General features: G+C 37.6%; 1 protein-coding gene across 1 annotated transcript; it reads left to right on the top strand.

The window, feature by feature from the left end:
• Positions 1-567: 567 nt before the first annotated feature.
• On the top strand, positions 568-23,595 carry manea.L (mannosidase, endo-alpha L homeolog; the record flags this gene model as incomplete). The annotated part of the gene is given in 5 exon segments (NM_001093213.1): positions 568-634; positions 14,130-14,689; positions 16,439-16,548; positions 19,540-19,616; positions 21,651-23,595. Coding segments are annotated over 4 exon segments (1,350 nt in total). The 3' UTR covers positions 22,288-23,595.
• Positions 23,596-24,709: the final 1,114 nt, after the last annotated feature.

Raw genomic sequence — 24,709 nt, 5'->3', positions numbered from 1 at the left:
ATTCACTTGATAAATCTGCCCCTTAGTGATTCACCTTCAGCAGGCACACGTGGTTCACCTTTCAGACATTTGTCCAATATATTCAGCTGGTTGTTGTTTTTTTTATATATGTTTTTATATGTTTTTACATATTTCAAATGTACATCTTTAATCTTATCTGTCCCCTTGCCTATGTAAGCCTCTATTAAATAAGTACTCTCATAAGACAAAGCTTTATTGTAAAAGTAACGGCACAGGCGATAACGTAAGGGGACGTATGACGGAGTAGTCTGCTATAAGTACCACAAGATGGAGCCAGTGCATCAAGAATGGCTCTGACGAAGTGTAACTAATACGGAAACGCTTTAGAATGGGTTTATCAGGGATTAAAAAATAACGCTTTTATGTCCTGTTATTGTTACATCTAAATCAACTAATAATCTCCACAGACACTCGGTTTTATTTAGGTCCCTGCTATTCCCCGCGTATGTGCTAAGGAGAGTATGTTTGTCCCGCTGCAGTACCCGTAGAAGAGTCACATGATGTTTAGGGAAGGAGTTTGATCAGCATACACAGAGCACGGAGAATCCGGAACAACAGGGAGCGAAATATAGACATTTTCACGTGAGACTGAGCGCTGGCACAAGGCGATCTTGTAAGTAATACATTGTTCAGCAGGGCGACTGAGGAGTTTATACAACACACACACACGAATGATTTCTCTTTGTCTCTAAAGTCACCCAGGAAGTGGAGCATTGAAGCATGGTTATAAATCCATCTCCTTAGCCATATGTCTAGAGACTTGATTTTTCATTTTTAAATGTTTTATATAATAAAGGTGATAGCAATTTGAGTATCCGTGTTTCTTAAAGTGTTTCATTCCATACATTTCAATAGGGACATTTATGGAATAAAGCACTTTAATACACACACACACAAATATAAATATATATATATATATATATATATATATATATATACCAACCACCTTTGTTCCATGTTCTAAACTTATTTCATTTTGACAGCCGGGGACCCTAAACCCAACTATAAATCTGTCCTGCTGTGCCCCCTGGCAATAAAAAAAAAACGTAATTACAAATGGAAATGCTTATTATGTGCTAGGGAAACTGTGCTTAAAACTTGCCACTCCAATTGTAGGAACAAAGAACATGGGTCTAGATTTACACAGATCACATGGGACTCTCATGGGAGGATTATTTTTCCTATAAAAGCAACCGCAGGCTGTGGAGGCCTGGAGAAAAGTTTTATTGAGCAATATTGTTTAAAGAATATAACCCTGATGTTATTGGACTACAGGTCACAGCATGCCTTAAAGGAAAACTACTCCAGATTTGTGTCCCCTTTTAAAATACTGACCGCACACGAAGAACAGCAGAGCACAGGGGTGCTATGTTCGTCAGCCTCAGCTTCTTCGTTAAGTGAGCGCCGACATGTCAATATATGGCGCATGTACAGTTGGAGCTGGAAAGCTCCTTAAATTACTGAATGGCAGGAAGAGGATCTGGAAGAAGCTGAGGCTGGCGACATTGGCACCCCTGTGCTCCACTCCACTGTTCTGCATGTGCGGTCAGTATTTCAAAAGGGGACACAATTCTGGAATAACACTGTGCAGGGGGGAGGTGGGCCAGTGGGGACTTTTGATGTGGGGGGTTTAGTTCTCTTTTAAAGGGAGTTAACTTTTAGTATGATGTAGAGAGTGATATTCTGAGACAAGTTTATTTTTTAATTGTGGTTTCTCGGTTATCTTTTTATTCAGCAGCTCTCCAGTGTGCATGTTCTGCAATGTGGTTGCTAGGGTCCAAATTTCCCTAGTAACCATGCACTGGTTTGAATAAGAGACTGGAATATGAATATGAGAGGGCCTGAATAGAATAAGTAATAAAAAGTATCAATAACTATACATTAGTATTTGCTTATTAGATTAGACCAGTGCCACTTTGAAAGCTGTAAAGAGCCAACAGAAGATAATTAATAAAATGAATAATAAAGACCATGTCCATTCTGTAACACACTAAATCTCCCCGAACGCCTTCCCTCACTCTGCGCTGGCTAAAATGAAAAATCGTCAGCGCTAATCACACACAATGATTCATTTTCTGAAGTCGCCGGCGATTTTTCATTTGAGCCAGCGCAGAGTGAGGGAAGACGTTCGGGGAGATTGGTCACCGCAAAGACAAGGCAATTAGTCCCCGAAACGCTCAGTGTGACCTTACCCTTAAAGGACCAGTAACATAATTTTTTTTTCAAAATAAAAAATAATTAATGTACATTACTTACCCCCAATATGCTGCCCTTTCCTGCGGTTTCGGCAAGACACCCGAAAAAACTCAAACCGGCACTGTCCCACGGTGTCCAAAGGGTCTCCACCATATTCTAGCTTCATCTTCTTTCTCCTCTACGTGCGCGCATCTGTGTGCCTCTTCCGGTTCTTCGTGACGTCACTTCCTCTCTCACTGCTGTTCCCTCAGCATGTTCCTGTCACACAGCCATTGACTCCGTGTGCGTCTCACTGCAGTTCCCTCACCCAGCCTTAAACTTTCCTCCCCCTCCTCTGTGTTCTTCTCACTGCCGTTCAGTCGCGCAGGCTTCTCCTTTCGTCACTCCCCCAGAGTTTCTTGACAAGCCTTCCTTTCTCCGTTACAGAATTTATTTCTGCCCCCCCCCCCCGCAGGCTTTCTTTATTGGCACCCTTTCTGTCCCAGCAGCTTTCTGTGCCAGCTGTTCTGAAGCCCTCCCCCCCAGCATTACTCTCTCCGTGCAGCCTCTCTCCCCACAGCTCACGCTGCCTTGTCAAAAGCTGTGCCTCTCTGCTCTGTGTGTGACGTCCTGTTCCTGACTTCCGGTGCTGTGTGGAGGAACAGTGTCGGGAACGTGCACGCAGTGGCGAACTGATCGCCGTATCGCCGGTTTCCAAGGTAATGGAGAAATTGTATTTTGAATTTTTTTTAAAAAAAGGGCATTATTAGGGCATTATTAGGGCATGTCCATTATTTTTATCATATAGAATGTATTTTTTAAATAAAAATTTTTGATGTTACTGGTCCTTTAAGCTTGATAATATGTTAAAGTATGCTGGGATTTGTAGTACAGCAACATCTGAGTGTGGTTGAGGAGTGTGGTTGAGTAGTGCAGTACAGTAGCATTGTGTCTGACATGGTAATTTCCAGTTCATAAAGTCAAATCTCAGTTTTGTGTTTCTTTTTTTTTGTGATCTCGCCAACTCTAATCTTGTTTTAAGTTTTCCCACGTTATGCTACAATATTGCAACAGTTTTCCTGAAAATGCCTGTTTGTCTTCTGTGAACATTACCTTTTGTGAAACTAAGCTGTTTAAAATAATAACCAGATGCATATTTTGCCTTGGGTCCTTTTAAAAATAGCAACAGCCAGCTAGTTTGCACCCCTGTGCCCTGGCATAAATTATTTGTTAGTTCATGCATCTGACTTTTCAGAGAGTTTTCAGAGAGTTTCTTGCAAAAGCTGCCCCATAGTGTAATCTGGATGCTGCCCTGTCTAAGGGCTCTTACACGCAAGTGTTTTGGGCTGTGTTCTATTTCAGACCGTTCAAGCACAGGCCCAGATGCGTTCAATTCTTCTGTCTGACCCGTGCTCACTTTGACACATGAAAGTGCTGAATACAGATGGAACACAGCATGTTGTGTTCCACCTGCGTTCAGCGCTTATATGTGTCATACAGAAGAACACAGCCCAAAACTTTGTGTGTGAGAGCCCTTAATCTTATTAACACAATTAAAGTAATATTTCATAGGTTAACTGACTCCTGACAAAATCACCTGGAAAAAAGCTCAATAATGTGTCCTACTGTAGTTCATATGCCATAAAATCACTTGCAATTGTCCATCAATTCATAAATAACTTTGTGCAGCATTGTTTTTTTTGTCTTCACAGCAAATCTCCTAACAATAAAGACTATATGAAGCAAATATATAAAACAATCTTAAGTATGGCAGATGCTGCAATGTTCATATGATCTACACCAGGCCACTTCAGTAGCAGTAATGTGTGACAAAATAATATTCTGAAGCACTTTCTGCAATGTTAGTTAATTAATCCTTGCAACACTTATTTCCTTAAAGTAGCAGTTCAGTGTAAAAATAAAAACAGGAAATAGTGTTCTGGCTATTACAGGCACCCAGTCACTCCAGCCTTTATACATTACGTTTTTGGCTTACTAACCATATTGAAAAAAAAATGTAATTTTGCACAGCCTATCTATTTACCCAGTTTTTATTTTATTTATTTTTATACTGAACAGTTCCTTTAAAGGGGACCCGTCACCCAAAGAAAATTATTCAAAATCCCATTTTATCACATTAGTCAAGCAAAATGAACCTTAATTACACTATATAGATTATTTGAATCTTGTTTCCTTCAGTCTGGGAATTCATAATTATAGCAAGCAGGCAGGAGCCATTTTGTGGACACTGTTATTAAGGCAATTCTTGTATCATCTCAGAATCTTGTTCGTGCACCAGAATGGGGGACCTGATGTCCATCCCCATGTCCTGGCTACACAATTAAACGGTTAAGAGAACGGGGGAATGTGGGGAGAGCAGTGACATCTAGAAAGTGCTGAATGGAAAGTGAAAGTAATTGTCTGCCCTGCCTCTATGCCCATGGCATAGAGGAGTGGCAAACAATATTTGATTGACAGCTGAGATTTTTAAATGAGCTTACAACAGCTATGAATGCTTTAATAAAAATTAGAAATTGGATTTCATGTTTAATTTGAAAAGGACTTTTATAATACAGATTTTTGTGTCTGGGTGACAGGTCCACTTTAAGCACGGTTAGATGTTTGTAGTAGTCATAAGCATATCGGCCAGTCCATTGAAGGGATAGCCAAGCTCTTATATTATTACAACATAACTATAATATTTAGTTCTAGATGCTCCTTGTACTAGTTTTCTGTTGAAACACTCACACCAATAAGAAATCTTATTACCGAAAACTTAATTATAGATGCAAGAGAATTCACAAGTGAGAATGCTGACTACCTGCATGTAATTTTGACTTTGTTATATTACACTGTAATCAGACATGGGGATAAAGGACAGACTTTTGCAGTGCTAGGACAACTGTACGGAAAGCTTTCAATTTCAGGAAAAAAGAACATGGAGCCAGATTTACACAGATCAAGTGGGGCACTTACTGTAAGATTATTCTGAATGTTAATTCAGCCATGGGCCATGTGCCATGGAGAGATGCGGAGATGCAATATTTTTTGGAGTAAAGCTTCCAGCATGCCTTAATCTTGATAATATGTTAAAGTGTGTTAGTCTAGCTGAGTAACGTATGTAGTTGAGCAGAGCAGTACAGTACAAAGGGTTTATGGTCCCTTTATAAACCAAAACCAAGAGAGTTTAAACCTCTGCTATAAAGCTCAGGTCCTGTTCTCTTTTACTGACTTGGGAACAGTTAATCATTAAAGGGGAAGTTCACCTTTAAATTAACTTTTTGTATGATGTAGAAAATTATATTCTAAGACAATTTGCAATTGGTTTTGATTTTTTATTAATTGTGGTTTTTAAGTTGTTTAGCTTTTTATTCAGCAGCTCTCCAGTTTGCAATATCAGCAAACTGGTTGCTAGGCTCCAAATTACCCTAGCAACCATGCATTGATTTTAATAAGACACAGGATTATGAATAGAAGAGGCCTGAATAGAAAGCTAACTAATAAAAGGGCTAGCCTTACAGAGCATTTGTTTTTAGATGGGGTGAATGACACCAATTTGAAAGCTGGAACGAGGCAGAAAAAGAAGGCAAATAATTTAAAACTATAAAAAATGAAGGCCAATTGAAAAGTTGCTTAGAATTTGCCATTCTATAACACACTAAACGTTAACGTAAAGGTGAACCGCCCCTTTAAAGCATTATTTTACACTTTTCAGTTGGAAGCTGATACAAATCTACTCTACAGGAATGAGTAAATCAATAGGAATGCCTGTAGGATTTCGTTTTAATCCCATCATCAGAATACAACACACATGAAATCACAAATTAGTGGCTATGGGTAAGGTGTTTTACAGTTTTAAATGAAACTGATATTCTTTGTTAGCACTGCAGATGATATAATCTATGATATTTACATAGTTAAACATGTTTATTAGTAAATTTTCAATCAACGAATGCAGGTAAGTAGCTGTAAATCTCTGCTGCTCCTTAAGAAAGCTAGCCTCATTCAAAAGAAGAACAACTTTCAATAAAAGTCCCTCACAGGGTTTTAATCATTTTAAAATTGTGCTGATTTCAGTATTCAGATTATGTTCACTCTCTGAAAAATGTTCTCATTTAGTTTGGCTTGAAGCCTCTCTGCAGAATTGAAACACTCTATCCATCCTACAGCAGTTTCACAATATTCTCCTGACAAGTAGACCCAACTGAAAAGATTGCATCTGCATAAAAATGTTCCTTCTAAACCACCTTAACTCTAAGCATATTTCTAGCAATGTTCTGTGTATAGATTATTAAAATTATATGGTGCTTATGTATGAATAAAGCAATTGCTTTACCAAAGCCTAGTGCACGTATAACTGCATAGCCAATGTAAATTGTGTTTGCATTTTTGCAGTATTTTATAATAATTTTGTGATTTGATAATTAGACAATCCTTGTGTATCCTGCCAACAGTGCTATCAAGACTTGCTACCTGCTTATGTAACCATTTGTAGTGCACCTGACACTAATATACGGTGCAAACATTTGTGTCTATGAACATTTCAGTCATCAAAAATCAAGTCTGTATATATAATACTGTATGTACCTTGGCAATGTGCCTTCATGACAAACTTAAAAGTAGGCAAAAGAAATTTGGAAGGAGTACTCACCAGCTAAAACAGATTATCACTGACACAACCAGCACACACATACAGTACTTCATCATTCATTCCAAGCACATCAGGCAAGTTGGGCAGCTTTAAAATATCCCCCAGGGAAAGAGACTGTACATACACCACCATCTTGAACACATGTGAATTTTGTTGAACAGCTTTTTCCCCACTAATGTTGGCCTTCTCTAACTATACAGTAGGATTTGAGTGTAGCTCTGTCCCTGTCTACTACATCATAGTATGATGTAGAGGGTGATATTCTGAGACAATTTGCAATTGGTTTTATTTATTTTTTTTACTATTCGTGGTTTATAAGTTATTTAGCAGCTCTCCAGTTTTCAAAATCTGGTTACTATGGTCCAAATGACCCTAGCAACCATGCAGTGATTTAAATAAGAGACTGTAATATAAATAGAAGAGGGTCTAAATTGAACGTAATAAAAAGTAAAAAACTGAAAGTTGCTTAGAATGAGCCATTCTATAACATACTAAAATGTAACTGAAAGGTGAACCACCCCTTTTAGATGGAACCTCCTTTATTTTCTAATTGTAGTGGTTTCTTCTGGAAGAACATATTGGTGAAAAAAACATCTAAGAATTTATTATATTGACCCTTGATATAATTATACATATCTATCATATCTCCCCCTGAGTGCCCTTTTCCTAGTCTAAACAACTCCAACCTAACAAGCCTTTTCTGAGACCCTCCATACCCTTAACCAGTTTAGTAATTTTTCTTTCTCTATTTTATAATAATAGGACTTTTGAGCGATAGGGACCCAACTGCATTGCGTATTCAACATGAAGCCTTACCAGTGCAAGTAAAACAAAAGCATTACCCTTTCCTCCCACAAATCTATTAATCTGTCAATACTACTCAAAACCTTGTTTCTGCTAACACGGGTATCGGGCCGGCCCGCACATCACTAATAATTACATTATGATACATTACACATCATAAATAACTAAAGCAAACACAACTACCTGTTTAGAAGAGAAGAATTAAAAATAGATGCAGGTAAAAAAGGTCTCTTTTAATGATCAGTAGTACATCTAAGTAAAATCAATCGATTACTAAAGGAGCTACGATATGACTCATTACTCATTAATTTAGACAACTTCTTCTTCTCTAAAACTATCTCTAAGGTCTCTAATATCATACCAGAACTTGCCCTCCTAATCAATTTATTAAGTCTATGTACATTAGCTACCTTCAGTCGTCTTCCCCAACACACCACACCAAAATAACATAACACTTTCTACCACTGAATGATAAAACATTAGCATCATTTCCTTGCAAACATTGAATGATCTTAATCTTCTAAGGAAGAAAAGCCTAGTCATGCCCTTCCTATATAGTACCTCTTTGTGTTTGGCCCAGTCCAAGCTATTATCAATATAATACCCAAGTATTGATATTCCTCTACCATATCTACAACAACCCCATTTATACAGACTGGTTGAAGATCAGTTCTCAACATCTAAAATCCACTACTAACTCCTTAGTTTTGGCCACATTTAAATGTAGACCGTTTGCAGCACACCACCCCACAAAACTATCAATTGCACTACTATATTCAGCATCCTGCCCCCTCTGATACTGGCCACAATTACAGAGTCATCTGAAAGCTTTTGTCGGTGACATAATTGTGAAGAGTACTTAAAATCAGAAGTAAATAGTGTAAACAGAAGAGGAGATAAAACTGTCCCCTGTCGTACACCCGTACTACAAAGTGCAGAGTTAGACATGATACCTGACTTCCTTACATATTGGGGCATACTGGTAAGATAATTAATAACCCAGGCCTCTAAGTGAGCATCAACCTTCAGTTGTAGAAGTTTAGGTCCAAGCAAAGCAGGACATAAGGTAGCACTTGGGAAATCAAAGAACATAATCCTAACATAACTACCTGCCTCCTCCAAATGAGCACACGCCCTATTTAATAAGAAGATTGTGACATCCTCCTCAACAATATAAGCCTGGTAAGCAAACTCTAAATTGACTACTCCACTACCTTCCTAAGCTGTTTTAAAACTATTTCTCCAATACTTTCTTGACATGAGATTTCAGTGCTATAGATCTATAGTCATTAAAGGGGAAGGAAACCTAGTCGGCGCAAACCCCCCACCCCCTTCTGCGCAGGTCCAGTCCAGGGAGTTCACAGACGACATCTTCTTCCACGCGATCTTCTTCCTGCTTTGAACGGCGCATGCGCAGTAGGATCATTTCGCCGGTACGATCTACTGCGCATGCACGTGACTTTTGGCGCATGCGCAGTAGATCCGTACCGCCGAAATGATCCTACTGCGCATGCGCCAAAACGCCGTTCACAGCAGGAAGAAGATCGCGTGGAAGAAGATGTCGTCGGTGAACTCCCTGGACTGGACCTGCGCAGAAGGGTAAGTAACAAGTTAGGGGCATTTGCCCAGCGGGACGGGTAGGCCAGGGGGGAGGAGGGAGGGTGGGCAACAAATGGGTGGGGGGGAAATTGGGGTTTGCGCCGACTAGGTTTCCTTCCCCTTTAAGTGTATTGGGGTGCTTGTACAGGTACCAGGCATGAAGTCTTCCAAAGAACAGGGACAGTCATACTAGTCAAACTCAAATCAAAAAAAAAAAACAAAAGACCTCACTCTATTGGGTAGCACAGCCCTTTAACACCCTAGGACCTAAAATATCAGGTCCTGCAGACTTCGCAGGACAGATCCTAGAAATTTCCATCCTTACTTCATCTATTGAAATATTAATACCTATTCCCTCATTAAAATTATTATTTTCTAAGGACATTCAGAAACATTATCAGCCTCAAACCTATAAACACTGATTCATCTCATTAACCTTTTCAATTCCACATTCAACTTTCTGTTCATTCATTTTTCCAAGTGGCCATAAATCCTTCTTCATGAAGAATTTACTTCACTCCTATTAAGGGTATAAGTGGCTTGCATATTCTTAAATTGCAGGTGCATAACCTTACATTTGTCAACCTGAATCTTCTGCCAAGTATACCATATCTTGGATTAAGTGGTTTGCATAGTTTGAGGTTATCTGCAAACACTGATACAACAGCTCTTACAGTATCCACCCCTCAAATCATCATTGAACAAATTACAATGTAAATTTAAGTAGACCAAGCACAAAACCCTACAGTACCCCATTAAGAACCCTACTCCAAGTAGAGAATATATGTTTTTAGTTTTCTGTGCCCTGTAATGTTTACATTCAGTCAGGGAGATGCTGTCATTTGAGTAACAACATACTGTATCAACGGTTGGGAAGTAAAAAACTGTTTGTTTGTTTGTTAAGGGTGTAAAGCCTTCATTTTAAGCTCAGTTTTTTATTTTCTGCTCTAGATATATTTCAGGTGCTTGAACCTGATGTCTACCAAGTTTAGGCAAAGAGTTCTTCAAATGCCTATGTACTTTTATTCACCAGATTGTATGCACTTTAGTGGCACCAAGCCTAAAAGCAAATGTGACAGGGAAACAATATATAGAATAAAGCCCTTAGTGTTTCTACCTAAGGACACATATACAATATTCTTTGGAGTATATTAAGACATGTAAACATTTTATTTTTGGACTGAGTGATTGTTTAAGCATTTGTTTGTTCTCTTGAATTGTACTTAGTCTGCTATACGGAAAATACCTATCTATAAATGACAGAAATTGCTGAACACTGCTTTAAGCAGTCAAATACTTTCTGATGAATTGACACCTCTGTCAGCTTTGATAAATGTGGTAGGCACTCCAAGATATCACCACAGACTAGGCTTGTAAAAGCAAAAATAATTTACTGTAGAGAATGCAGCATCGGGCTCCACATTATGCATGCATGTAGGTAAAGGGAATGTACCTGGGCCCCAAATCACTAATTGCAATTACTATTAACTTTTCAGGCATTGGAAATATTTAATGTTTTTATATTGCAATATTGTTTAGAATTACATTTGTTTCCAAAGTGAAACATTGAAATTAAGGTTTACTACTTCTTAAAAACATCCACTGCACATTTGTGGACTTTTTATAATAATTATAGTGCTCTTTTAAATCAAATTTCAACACTTGTAGTTTGAAGATACGGTAAGAAGCTCTGACTCTTGAAGCATTACATCATTCTATTCTATTTGTATTTTCTTGTTATTTTCAATGTTGCACTGTGTGCATTTGATAAAACTAAAACTCTGTACCGTTTTGAATGTTTACTAGTGAAAGTGATAACATTAGTGCTGAATCTTCGAAAAGGACTTGGTATCTAACACAAAAACTGCTTTCACATTTAAAGGAAAGTTTATAAATGCGTTGAATGACAATTTCATGTTGCAGATTGTTGTGGACCCAGACACACACTTTTTTATTGGATGTAGTGATCTCTGGCAACCCCAAACAAATGACAATTTTACAATCTCACTTACTGTGCGTTGCACATATATATATATATATATATAAATTCAAGTGTATTGAAGATGCATGTACAGCCAACGTGACGTTTCGGTCCTCTCAGGGACCTTTGCCTTGCGAAAGGTCCCTGAGAGGACCGAAACGTCACGTTGGCTGTACATGCATCTTCAATACACTTGAATTTTTGCACAAAATATATCGGTGTTGCTGGTCTTTTCTACAGTATGTAATCCTTTTTTTACCCTGCACCCGACTTTGAAACAGTTTAGCGGAGTGCGGCCCCACAGGAACTTTATATATATATATATATATATATATATATATAATATATATATATATATATATATATATATATATATATATATATATATATATGTATACCATATGATTATTACTTCAAAGGGCAGATTTGGACGTGAAGATTTAGCTAAAAACTAGGTTTACTAGTGGGGTTTCACGGGTTTCTGTATTGTCTACTTCATTGTCTACTTCATTGTCTACTTGTGAAGGATATTGTAAGCAATGTGTCTTTGTTTGCCAATGACACAAAACTGGGCAGGTCAATTGATTCCATCAAGTTTGTGTCATCCTTGCTGGGGGATCGGAAGACCGTGGCAATCGGAGCACATACATGTCAGATGATCTCAAATAAGCAATGCCCAGCAGCAGGAGGAAGGACTGTAATGTATTGTTCTTTATTAAATGAGGTATAGATTCAGGAGAGGGCCATTCGTGCCCTTTACAAAGCACTGGTAAGGCCCTGTCTAGAATATCCTTTGCAGTTTTGGTCTCCAGTGCTTGAAAGGGATATTAATAAAATGGAGAATGTTCAAAGAGCAACAAAGTTGACCGAGTATAGGGAGCATTATAAGGAAATGTTGGACATTGTTTACACTAGAAAAGAGGCATCTGAGGGGAATATGATAACTATAAAGGGACCATACTCTAAACTCTCTGATACTTTATTCACTAGTAGCTTCTTCCTGTGGATAAAAGGGCCTCAATTAATGTTAGAAGTAAAGAGGCTTTATCTTGAGATGCAAAAAAGTTTTTTCTTTACGAGAGCTTTGAAACTGTGGAATCATCTCCCAAAGTTGATGTACTGGCAGATAAATACGATTGTTTCAGTTGAATGTCTTTTTAGAAAGTAAGAACACACTAGAGTTGACCATACACATAGAAATCCACTCGTTTGGCAATTTATGCCAAACGAGCGGATCTCTCCTTGATATGGCCACCTTCAAGGTGATCGATATCAAGCTGAACCGATCATAGGCCCTAGGTCCCAACGATCGGATCATAATGCAAGCAATATGGTGGTCGGATCGCAGGACCACATCAACGAACAGATGTGGTCCACGATCCAACGGGATTTTTATCTCTGCCCCATAGACATCTGGCTGACTGTCGGCCAGATATTGATCGGGGAAGCCCGTCGGAGGGCCCAACACAAGGGCCAATAAGCTGCCGACTTGGTCTGTCGCCAGCTTTTATCAACCTTTGTATGGCCACCAGAAATTGGCAAAATTTCTGAAATGAACAACGGTTAAAGTTGATCCAGGAACTGGTTTCTTTGTCCTCTTAGAGCCGAAAATGAATTTTTCCAGATGGGGTCTTTGCGCATTCCTCTGGATTAACTAGCAGTTAGGCAAGAACTTGATTGATGTGTGTCTATTTTAAACCTCATTTACTATGAAAATTTAACCCAGCTATTCTTTTAAATAAATTGCCATGGATTGCAAGAACTATAAAAGATTAAGCGTGACAAAAATCAATTAAATATAGGAGCACCAAGAAATTGCATGTGTGATAATGAGAATTTCTGTTAAATGAAACAGCAAACTTTAAAGCCTCAAGATGTTTTATAGCAAACTGCGTATCAAAGCAGAGTTTAAGTAAAAACAATTTCAAAGTGTGAACATCATCCGTCCGTGTTTTCCTTTTGCAAATTAAATGAAATTCCTACAGAGGAATTATTTTAATCCGTGCAACACTTTTAAATATTTTATATTCTTATTCCTTTCTGGAAGATCCATTTTGTACATTTTTTTTTAAAAAAGTTTTTTTAAAGTTGCAAATTTGAATGGAGCATGAAGATAATGAAACAAGTAATTGCATGGTTAACTGCTTCTTGCAGTCATAATGAGTAAAGTACCTCCTCTTATACAGGTCATGGAACTCAGAGATAACTTTTAATATCCTCCTATTTTGCAACTGGGGGTACTTTATTTATTATAATACACAAGTTTCAGTGAGTCATGTGACAGAAATTACATCAGAACTCACCGTTTATAACTGATGACATCAGAACTCACCGTAAAGGTGGCCATACACGGGCCGATAAAAGCTGCCGACAGACTGTGTCGGCAGCTTATTGGCCCGTGTATGGGGGCCCCCGACGGGCTTCCCCGATCGAGATCTGGCCGAAAGACGGCCAGATCTCGATCGGATGGGTTTAAAAATCCCGTCGGATCGCGGCCGCATCTGTTCGTTGATGCGGTCCCGCGATCCGACAGCCCGTTTGAGAATGCTAGGATCCGATCGTTGGGCCCTAGGGCCCACGATCAGATCTGGCCGATATTGCCCACCTCAAGGTGGGCATATCGGAGGGAGATCCGCTCGTTTGGCGACATCGCCAAACGAGCGGATCTATCCATGTATGGGGACCTTAAGGATATAATTTACAAGATATTCATGGCTCTTGTGTATTATATATATATATATATATATATATATATATATATATAATATATATATATATATATATATATATATATATATATATATTGTGTATGAATATACATATCTAGGTTATCATTATGACTGCAAGAAGCACCCTTGTTTATTGTTGTTTCCTACCCTTCTTTTATTTTTTTTACAGCTCAAAAATCTACTATTTATGGCGTTACATCATGATGATCAGATTCCGCAGGAGAACATGCATCACTTTGAGCATTTTTATATTTTTGGTTTGTTTGATTATGGCAGGCCTGAAGCATTTGAGGCCTGAAAATGCTGCTTTTGGAAGTCCATTTGGGCTTGGTCTTTTTCCAGGGTTTCATAGAGCTTCAGTTCTTGAAAAAATACCTGATTCTGAAAATCACTTGAAAGGAAATACTGTTACTGAGACAAACACTTTGCCTGCACCGAAAGATAAAGTTTACCAGTCAGATATGGAAGAATTTCCACCTCCCAATTATGACCTTCATATTTTTTACTATACATGGTATGGAAATCCACAGTTTGATGGCAAATATATCCACTGGAACCACCCATTGCTGAAACACTGGGATGCCAAAATTGCAAATAGTTTTCCACTGGGTAAACATAATCCTCCTGATGATGTTGGGGCCAATTTCTACCCAGAATTAGGACCGTACAGCTCCAGGGATCCATCCGTTATAGATGCTCATATGAAACAAATACGATCTTCTTCTGTAGGTATGTGCTTTTGAGATGATTTAATTTAAATTCATTGAGGTAAAGTAACCCGCTTTATGTGTGGTTGCCAATCCATATGCCATCATGAATAATTTTTTAATAGTTGGGTACTGTTTCAGGTTGCAGTCTCAGTCTTACATTTTAGCTTAACCTGGGTGCCAAAAACTATTGTTATCTTTCCATAAGGTTCCCTCCCCCTTTTGTGCAGAAATACTTTGCAAAACATTAACATATGGCCTAACAGTTCAAGGGGGCATAGCTGGCCAAATGTTTTGATATTAAGGACATAGACAGGAACTAAATCTTTCAGGGAGAAATGTAATATGTTTCGTTAGCGGAAAAAATCTGTGTGTATTTAATTTTCACAAAAGCAAAGTGTGTGCAGGTATTAACGCTAAACCTTTGCTTAGCAAAAAATTTGCGAGTGACTAATTTTACATTGCGAGCAGTGCTAAACATACGCAAAGGCGTCATTTTAAATAACGATTGCGACTTTTAATTAGAGTGCACAGAATGTGCAAAGTTCATCAACAAAGACAGACACGCTTGTATTCACAGGGCACTCCTTTATTAAAAGGTAACTTTTTATTTATTTATTATTTATTGCTTGCTGAAATTGCAGACTTTCTACTTATGTGGAGCAGGGTGTTTTATAGGGGGGGGGGAGTAAGTTATTCTAATGGCATGATCCACATATTGCTGTTTAGGCATTGTTTTTGTTTTTTTTTCCACAATATTATGAAATCAATAAGCAGTCTCCTACAGTCTATTACATTCCTCTGTAAGTATCTCAGCACAAATACAAGTGCCAACTTGGTGTATCACAGCACATGTTACAGTTACTACTGATAGCAAAGTAAATGTCTATGGTGTTCAGTAACTATACTACACTGAGGTATAATTGTGGGTAGTAGACACAACTGGGATGTACTACAGTAGCTTAGCCTTACAATTTCCCCAAGGTCCAAAGGTTTAGCTATTGTGAGAATAAGGCATGTACATGGATAGCCAGTTAGCAGTTGCAGAATACAGAAATCTAAACAGAGCTGGGAGGCAGTTACTGTTCCTATTAAAGATGGATCTTTGGCGTCATACTATGAAACTTAAATAATATATATTTTTTTAAATATTAAGTAGCTAGAATGGAAACTTACCCTTTCCCTTACGTTTCCCTCTTCCCCGATACTCCTCTAGCCTCCTGCTGCCACCATAGCTTTGCCCCCTTTCACTATCATCCCACCCCTTTGATTTTTAAAAACTAAAAATCATACCACTGAAACCCTGCTAGGATGCACTTTTTTTTTTTAAAATGGGAGTATAAAAATACATGCACAGAAAGACACCCATGATCACGGCAAAAGTGTGCATTACACAAATCATAGCAAAACACAATCTTATAAATGAATAAAAAATATGTGCATGTATATATATGTGTGTCTATTTATGTTTGAGTATGTAGAGTATTTATAAAAATAAACCTGAAAATGTACTTTCAGTGCTGTGCGTAAACTGCAGAATATGTAGCCTATGCACTGACCACCCCAGTGTGTGCACTGGAGCAAAATCATGAAATGACCCTTTTAATTTAGGATATTTTAAACCGGACTCTATGCCTGCTGCTGTAAAATGGTCAGAGAACTCGCTATCGCTTCTGAAGTAGCAGATGGGGAATCATAGTGCAGCTGCACTGTACTTTTTTAGGCAGAGAAAAATAACCATAAAACATGTTTGATTTTTTTGCTTTTATAGGTGTCATTTCAGTGTCATGGTATCCACCAGGAATAAGTGATGACAATGGTGAACCAACTGATGACTTTATCCCAAGTATTTTAGATAAAGCACATAGTTATGGGCTAAAGGTACGTTTATCTAAAATAAAAATATTTAATTTTGCATTTCATTTGCACAGACTTTTTTTTTAACATTTTGTGCACACTGTTGGGGCATTTGCTGGGGGAACCTAGGAAAGTATACTTTGTTATTTTTCCTGGAGAACCTGAGCTTTCTAAATCTGTGTTTTTCTATTTCCAACTCTGGAACTAGATATAGAACCCTGAATACGAAAAAAAATTAAATATAACATAGGGGTTATGAATGAATGAATTTTGGAATGTCCACTGTGCATAGGATTACCAAATTATCATGTACCCAGAATTTAAATTGGTGCATACAAATTATCCCTTAGGTCACTTCAATGAGTGAAAAATCAACACATTTACTGCATTTTATGTGGGGGTAAAGTCTCACAAAATATTCATTTATTCCAGAACACTATATATTTTGTGGAAAGCTTTGCTAAAGTTAGTGGTTTTGATGGCCTCAAAGCTTGTACTTTCCAGCATTTTATCTCCCACGTATAATTATGTATCAAGTTAAAACATCTTGAATATTAACAAGGGTCCACCAAACAGTTCAGTGCTCATTATGTGTATAGGATCAGCAAAGTATCTGACAATATATAAATACTTTGGAATAATTTATTCCTGGATAAGCAATCCCATTTCTCGTGATAAAATATTTTATTTACACAAACATATTATTGTCTTCCAACATTTTGGTCCACATTGGGACCTTTTTCAAGTATAAAACATACTGTGCAAATCAGCCTTAAATAGTTTTAAAAAAAAAAATGGCAAAAATGACATCACAGTGCATGTGATTCATAGCCAATCAAAATGCTTTCATTTAAATACATTTACATAGTGCTTTAAACCTGTTAAAAAAGGAAATTCTCCTTTAAAGTGCAATTAGATATACTTAGGGGCATATTTATCAAGGATCGAATTTCGAAAAAAAAACTTTGACTTCTCAAAACTTGCCCAAAAGCCTCCGGTACAGTAGGTTCTAGGAGGTCCCCCATAGGCTAAACAGCAATTCAGCAGGTTTAAGGTGGCGAAGTTTCAACGTTTTTTAAAGAGACAGTACTTCGATTTTCGAGTGGTCGAATATTCGAAGTTTTTCTGATTCGAATCGAAGTCGAATTTGGCCTAGTCAATGGTACCCAAGTACCCAAAATTTACTTAGTAATTAGAAGTTTTTTACTTCGAAAATTCACTTTGACCCTTGATAAATCTGCCCCTTAGTGTCTTCATTGTATCAATAGTGTATCAATGTGTCAATAAAAATGTTTCATAAAATCTTCGTGTGTTTTTCTTCCTAAAGATACAAAGTACAATATAAGAATATATTACAAAGTTAGAATAAAAAGACTTTCTCATTAATGTCCCTTTATTTTTCTATTTGTCTTATTATTGTTTCAATTTACATCAGATTTTTCTGTAAAGTTTAATTACCCTGGTTTTCTTTGTATTCTAAACCAAAAAGTAGCCATACACATTTTGATTATTCAGACCACGGGGCACCACACTATCCAGCTCATGGATCCAGAAAGTCTCCGTCTTTAGTAATTCGTTTTCAAAATTACCCCCTCTGTGGTGTGGCTTTATCAGATCTATTGGCATGCACCTGAACGTCGAGGCATCATGTTTAGCCTCCGACCCAATATTTAGCTACTGGCTGCTGTGCTATGTCCAGGTGCTTCTTATCCTTGCTACTTTTAACTTCTCTATCTGGATTCAAGGCTGCCCGAATACTTGCCCTATGCATACTTATCCTTTTTTTTTTTAGTTGTCTCACAGTTTTGCCACAGTACAATAGTCAGCAGGGGCATTTTATAATGTAAACCGCCATCTTGGTCTCACATGTCAGTCTGTGCCTGATCTTATATTTCTTTCCAGTGCGGGGGTGTGTGAAGTGCGTACCTAAAATCAGGCTATTGCACATCACACATCCCATACATCTATATACCCCTGGTCCCGGGCTTAAAAAATGCCCCTGACTTACTTTAGAGTATTTATCCACTGGATTCGAAGGGCTCAACTGTTCTTTCAAATTTCTTGCCCGTGTGTAACTAAACCGCGGCCGTCTAGGGACTTTCTATATCGGCTTCTCATCTGTTTGTATGATATCCTAATGTATAAGGACAGTTTGCCTTACTTTTAACATTATATTGGCTGACATAGTACATCTCTTTATTCTCTTCCTGTATATCTTCTCCTTTCTCAACTTCTCTCTCAATCTACACACTTGTGTCCTGTCTACTGCCTCTGCCCACTTGATAGTATCCAGAATCAAATCCCGGGTATAGCCTCTCTCTAGGAACTAACTTCCTTCCCTGTAAATTCAAATCATCTTTCCTTAAACCTAAAATTTATCTGGTTGAGCTTTTTAAGGGAAATAAACATGCATTTTTAAAGATTTATTGTATCCCAAAGCTGCTACAAATCTGAATCCGAAAATACTCCATCTCAAACCTGTCGAGGTCATGTATAAGTCAATGGTATATATCCCTGCAGTTGTTTCTTGACATCGTGATTGGCACTGGGTAATCTAATAAAGTCAGAATTTTCGATAAAGTCTGGCTTTTCAATAAAGTCTGGGTTTTTGATAAAGTTGAGTTTTTGCAGCGGCGATTCTATAAAGTTTGAGTTTTCGGAGCATCAGTCGTACAATACGAACGTCACAATGTTTTTTCACTCCGACTTTTTTTTTTAAATGTATGTATAAATTAGATTAATTACTGGAAGGGAGTTTGGTTAACTTTGTTTTAGTAAAAAATTTGATTACTTCGAGTTTTAGTAAAGACTCCCATATGAGCCCAAATGGAAGGTATGGTTAAATAACTTTTAAAACAATGGAATTCTTTATTAAATGATGTTGGAAAGTTACTTACAGTTACATTTTCTGTCATTTTGGGTGGCAGACCCCTTGCAGACTGCTCAGACTATTATGAAAATTTAGTTTGTGTTTTCTTTGTAATTCAACTTAAAAAATGTTTCTTTTTTTTGCAGGTTAATTTTCATATTGAACCATACAGGAATCGAGATGATTACAGCTTGCGCAACAATGTTGTTTATATTATTGACAAGTAGGTTTTCATGCTGGTTGATAATGTACAGTGATTTAAAGAGCCATTTCTTTTTAATTGGGATGGATAAAATGCATTCCTGTAACAGTGCTTTCCAGACCTGTCATGGTTAGCCATCAACAGTATTTTCTGGATACCTGCAGGCAGTAGGTTTAGTACTAATTTACTGTTGCTTGCCCTGTTTGTCATGTTCTTATGACTTATATGCCAAATCTTTGAGTGGACTAGTTTAGTCAAGGCTATTGGCAAATGTCATCTTTAGGCTAAGACCACGGGGCAGATGTATCAAGGGTCGAAGTGAATTTTCGAATTAAAAAAACTTCGAATTTCAAAGTAATTTTTGGGTACTTCAACCACCGAATAGGTCAAATTCGACTTTGATTTGAATTGAAAAACCTTAGAAAATTCGACCACTCAAAAATCAAAGTACTGTCTCTTTAAAAAACTTTGACACTTCGCCACCTTAAACCTGCCGAATTGCTGTTTAGCCTATGGGGGACCTCCTAGAACCTATCTGAGGCTTTTGGGCAAGTTTTGAGAAGTATAATTTTTTTTTTATTTTTTTTGAAAAATCATTCGATTCGTAGGGTTAAATCGTACGATTTTACTTTGATCATACTTCGATCGAATACGGCCGTTTTCGCTGGAAAAAATACTTTGACTATCAAAGTACTCCAATTCGATGGTCTAAATTCGACGTTTTTTTACTTCGAAATTCGATCCTTGATAAATATGCCCCCACGTGTGGCATGATAGATTTTGGATTGCCACCATTGTTTTCATTATAATAGGAAATATTTAAGGCTTAAGCCCCTGTACTTTGGATTTTGTGGTTAACAAGTGCTGAGCTAAAGCACTTAAAGGGAATGTAAAGGCAAAAAAATGAAATCCCATTTTTCTTTCTTTAATCTCTCCAATATCTCCAATATACTTTAATTAAAAAATGTCTACAGTTTTTATAAGAAACCTGATTGCATGTAGTGAAATTCCCCCTTCATTTACTTGCTCTGACTGCTGTGGATAGGAAACTTCAGACAGTCCCTAACTGCTCTGCAGGGAAAGAATCATACTTTCAAACAGCAGGGGGAGCCACCCACCTTACTTCCCAGAACTTGAGCAGCTTTGTTTTTTTCCCCCTGCAACGCAGCTGGCGACCGTGTAGAGATTCGTATCAGAGCAAGTAAATGAAGGGGGAATTTCACTCCATACAGTCAGGTTTCTTAAAAAAATTGTACATATTTATTATTGGGGATAGGTTTATTTTTCACTTAATAAAGTAAAACTGTGATTTTATTTTTGCCTTGTCATCCTCTGTTTCCAACTCCAGCTAAAGGGAAAAAGATCATGGAGCCAGATTCAAACATAAATAAATTGGGATTCTATTTGGAGAATTATTTTGCTGTAGCCAATGGTTCTGGAGAGTTGGAGAAAGTTTGTATTAAACAGTACAAAAACTATAAAATCCACATTAGATTACATGACAACACAGGACCCAGTGCAGTCTGCATATTCTGATAGATATTATTTGACTGTTTTTATAATTTATGACAATCCCTAAGCATCCCAACAGCAGCCCAGACCACACTGAGCATGGTCTTGGTCTTGCAGAGATGTATAACGAAATTATAAGATGGTGACCCCTTGTGGCCAACTTTGAAAGCATAAATCATTTGTTTAATTAGGCTTCTGGTGGAGTAAGTTCATGTTTATATTTAGTATACAAGATACAGCATTTCTAGCATCTTTTAGAAGATTTATGGGTTGTAATCACATTCATTTCTGTTTACTAGTTTTCTCTCTGCCTTATATCAGTCTACATTGTAAATTGAGTAGATCTTTCATATTTAGAACGGCATATTACTTAATCCTAATGTACATTCCAGTTACATTTTTACATGTTGAGTGTTATCATATGACGTATTATTTTGTAGTCTTACTTTCTTAATCAAACTTTTATTTTGTATAACAAATGCACTGATTACCCTGTTCAGACATCCATACATATAACAAAATGTGAACTTTTTTTTTTTTTAGGTATGGAAGTCACCCAGCATTTTACAAGTACAAGACTGACAATGGCAGAACTTTGCCCATGTTTTACATTTATGATTCATACATAACAACTCCTGGGACTTGGGCTAATCTTTTAACATCATCTGGATCCCAGAGTATACGAAATACCCCTTATGATGGCATTTTTATGGCCCTTCTTGTAGAGGAAAAGCATAAACATGACATTCTTAGAGGTGGCTTTGATGGTTTTTATACTTACTTTGCCACCAATGGATTTTCATATGGATCATCACATCAACACTGGTCTAGTTTGAAAGAGTTTTGCAACACGAACAACCTACTATTTATTCCAAGTGTCGGACCAGGTTACATAGACACCAGTATTCGTCCTTGGAATTTTCAGAATACTAGAAATCGAATTAATGGGAAGTATTATGAAACCGCTATAAATGCAGCTTTACTAGTAAGGCCTAAAATTATTTCTATTACATCATTTAATGAATGGCATGAGGGAACGCAGATTGAAGCAGCTATTCCTAAGAAGACTGCTCAGATGAAATATGAAGATTACCTGCCGCATAAACCAAATATCTATCTGGAACTCACACGCAAATGGTCAGAGAAATATATGAAGGAAAAGGAGCACTGGCTTGTTTAACAAAAAATGTACACAAAGGTGCATATTTTGTAACCACAAAATTATAGCTACAAATGTGTTGAATTCTTTTACTTTGGATAAAAAAAATCTTAAGGAAAATTTTGAACGGAAGCAGCAGTCACACTAAATGTGGCATAAGGCCTGTTGCTCATTTGTGTCAGTTGTGCTTCTGTATCAGGTTGCTCACAACCCATTATCTGTTGCTCCCAATTGCCTCAAAGCAGGTGTTTTATTATGGGTTTGGAGGCAATTTTTGGTTGCATGAAAACCAGGTGTACTGCCAAACAGAGCCTCCTGTAGGCTTACAGTCCACATAGGGGCTACCAAATGACCATGCATGCATTGCTCCCCAACTCTTTTGTCATCTGAATGTTGCTCATGGTTGAAAATGTTGGGGACCCCCCCACTCTATATTATATTAAGTGGGAAAAGTTATTCTATTATTGTTTCTTTAACATGATATTATGGTAGATGTTAGATCAGAAATGCTCCCCTCCCCCCTTCTCTATGGTTATTAAGCACACTGAATTGGTCTTGGTGGTGAATTGTTGTTATGCAGAAATGTACAGTACTTTATAGCAGTGTATTCACCAACTTATCTTTTATAAAGCACAGCTGTTGTCATGTAGTCAGAATCAAAGCTGAAGGAGAGCACAGATTGTTTCTAGAATGTTACCTGATTTTTCAGCCTCTATCTGTTTGGCGATTCCGACCTTAATTTGCTAGTCCCTGCTAGACACTGATATTTGTATATGAAAGGAGACTTTTTTCAACTATGTTAGTTTTTGAGCTAGCAGGAACTTCCCCCCTCCCCCCCCCCCCATTATGCCGTTTTATGTTTCTGTATGGTTAATATTTTACCTGTGGTTTGTAAATAAGATATAGAAACTGTGGGTTTTTTTCACAATATTCTAGGCCATAAGATGTACACCAGTGGTATAACTATTGAGGAAGCAGACCCTGTGGATTTGGGGTACTTGGGGAACATGGAGCCTGGACTGCGGGTTGTGCTTCCTCTATAGCCGCTCTCTAGCCCCTTAAAATTTGCACGGCCGCTGTGAACTATCTGCAGCTGGCAGGCATGAGGGAGGGCATTAAGAGGCGAGTGGGTAGGTTGCTGTGCACTGGGCCCATCTGAAGATTTTTTTGAGTTGGAGCCTGGCACCACATCATTATGCCCCTGATGTGCCACCCTGTAATATAGATGCTTGCTTAATTATTACTGAGACAGTGCATGACTACTGATGAAAAATTATTTTGTTATAATACAAAGTACAAAGCTTGTATTCCTGCCTCCATTACAAAAAACACAAAAGAAACATAAATGCTAAGATGAGAGACCAAAAAAAGCCAAAAAGCCCTTCATGCAAAAAGAAAATGCAATAAAAAGACTAAAATGAACACATACTTTGTTTTCAGAGATTTAAAGATAATTTGTACAGGTATGGGATCCGTTATCTGGAAACCAGTTATTCAGAAAGCTCTGAATTACAGAAAGGCTATCGCCCATAGACTTCATTTTATCTCAATATTCAGAATTTTAAAAAAAATATATATATTTTTTTTCTCTGTAAAATTAGGGATGCACCGAATCCACTATTTTGGATTTGGCCGAACCCCTGAATCCTTCGCTAAAGATTGGCCGAATACCGAACCGAATCCTAATTTGCATATGGAAATTATGGGTGGGAAGGGGAAAACGTTTTTTACTTTTTTGTTTTGTGACAAAAAGTCACGTGATTTCCCTCCCTTTCTCTAACTTGTATATGCAAATTAGGATTTGGTTCAGCCGGGCAGAAGGATTCAGCCAAATCTGAATCCTGCTGAAAAAGGCCAAATCCCAAACAGAAACCTGGATTCGGTGCATCCCTCGTAACAATAAAACAGTAACTTGTACTTGACCCAAACTAAGATATAATTAATCCTTATTGGAAGCAAAACCAGTCTACTGGGTTTAGTTAATGTTAACATGATTTTCTAGTAAACTTAATGTATGAAATCCAAATTTTCGGAAAACTTCAGCTCCCGAGCATTCTGGATAACAGGTCCCATACCTGTAGTACTGAAACACTGCTCATAAATGTGCTCTCTGCCTTATGTCACATAAAATATATAATTTGACTGCTCTGAAGATATTCATGCACAACATTGTGCTTCCTTACGCAAACACCAAGTCCAGCTTTTAAATGCTATCATAATCGCTATGGCTGCCAGCTATGAAGAGCAATGGTCAAAATAGAAAGACGGAGCTGTGTTGCATAAATGCCAGCATAGCACTGAAAATTTAGGTGCATTTACTGAAACATCAAAAGCCTTTAAATTCAGCCTGAGAAACACAGTTAAAGACAGAAGAACTTAATAAAATGCTAAGTTCTTATCTAAGGCTTCGTTTTCTCTTTGAAGTTTGGACACATACATAAAT

This window comes from Xenopus laevis, chromosome 5L (assembly GCF_017654675.1).
Source record: "Xenopus laevis strain J_2021 chromosome 5L, Xenopus_laevis_v10.1, whole genome shotgun sequence".
Lineage (NCBI taxonomy): Eukaryota > Metazoa > Chordata > Amphibia > Anura > Pipidae > Xenopus > Xenopus laevis.
This window is presented reverse-complemented; position numbering and strand designations above follow the sequence as displayed.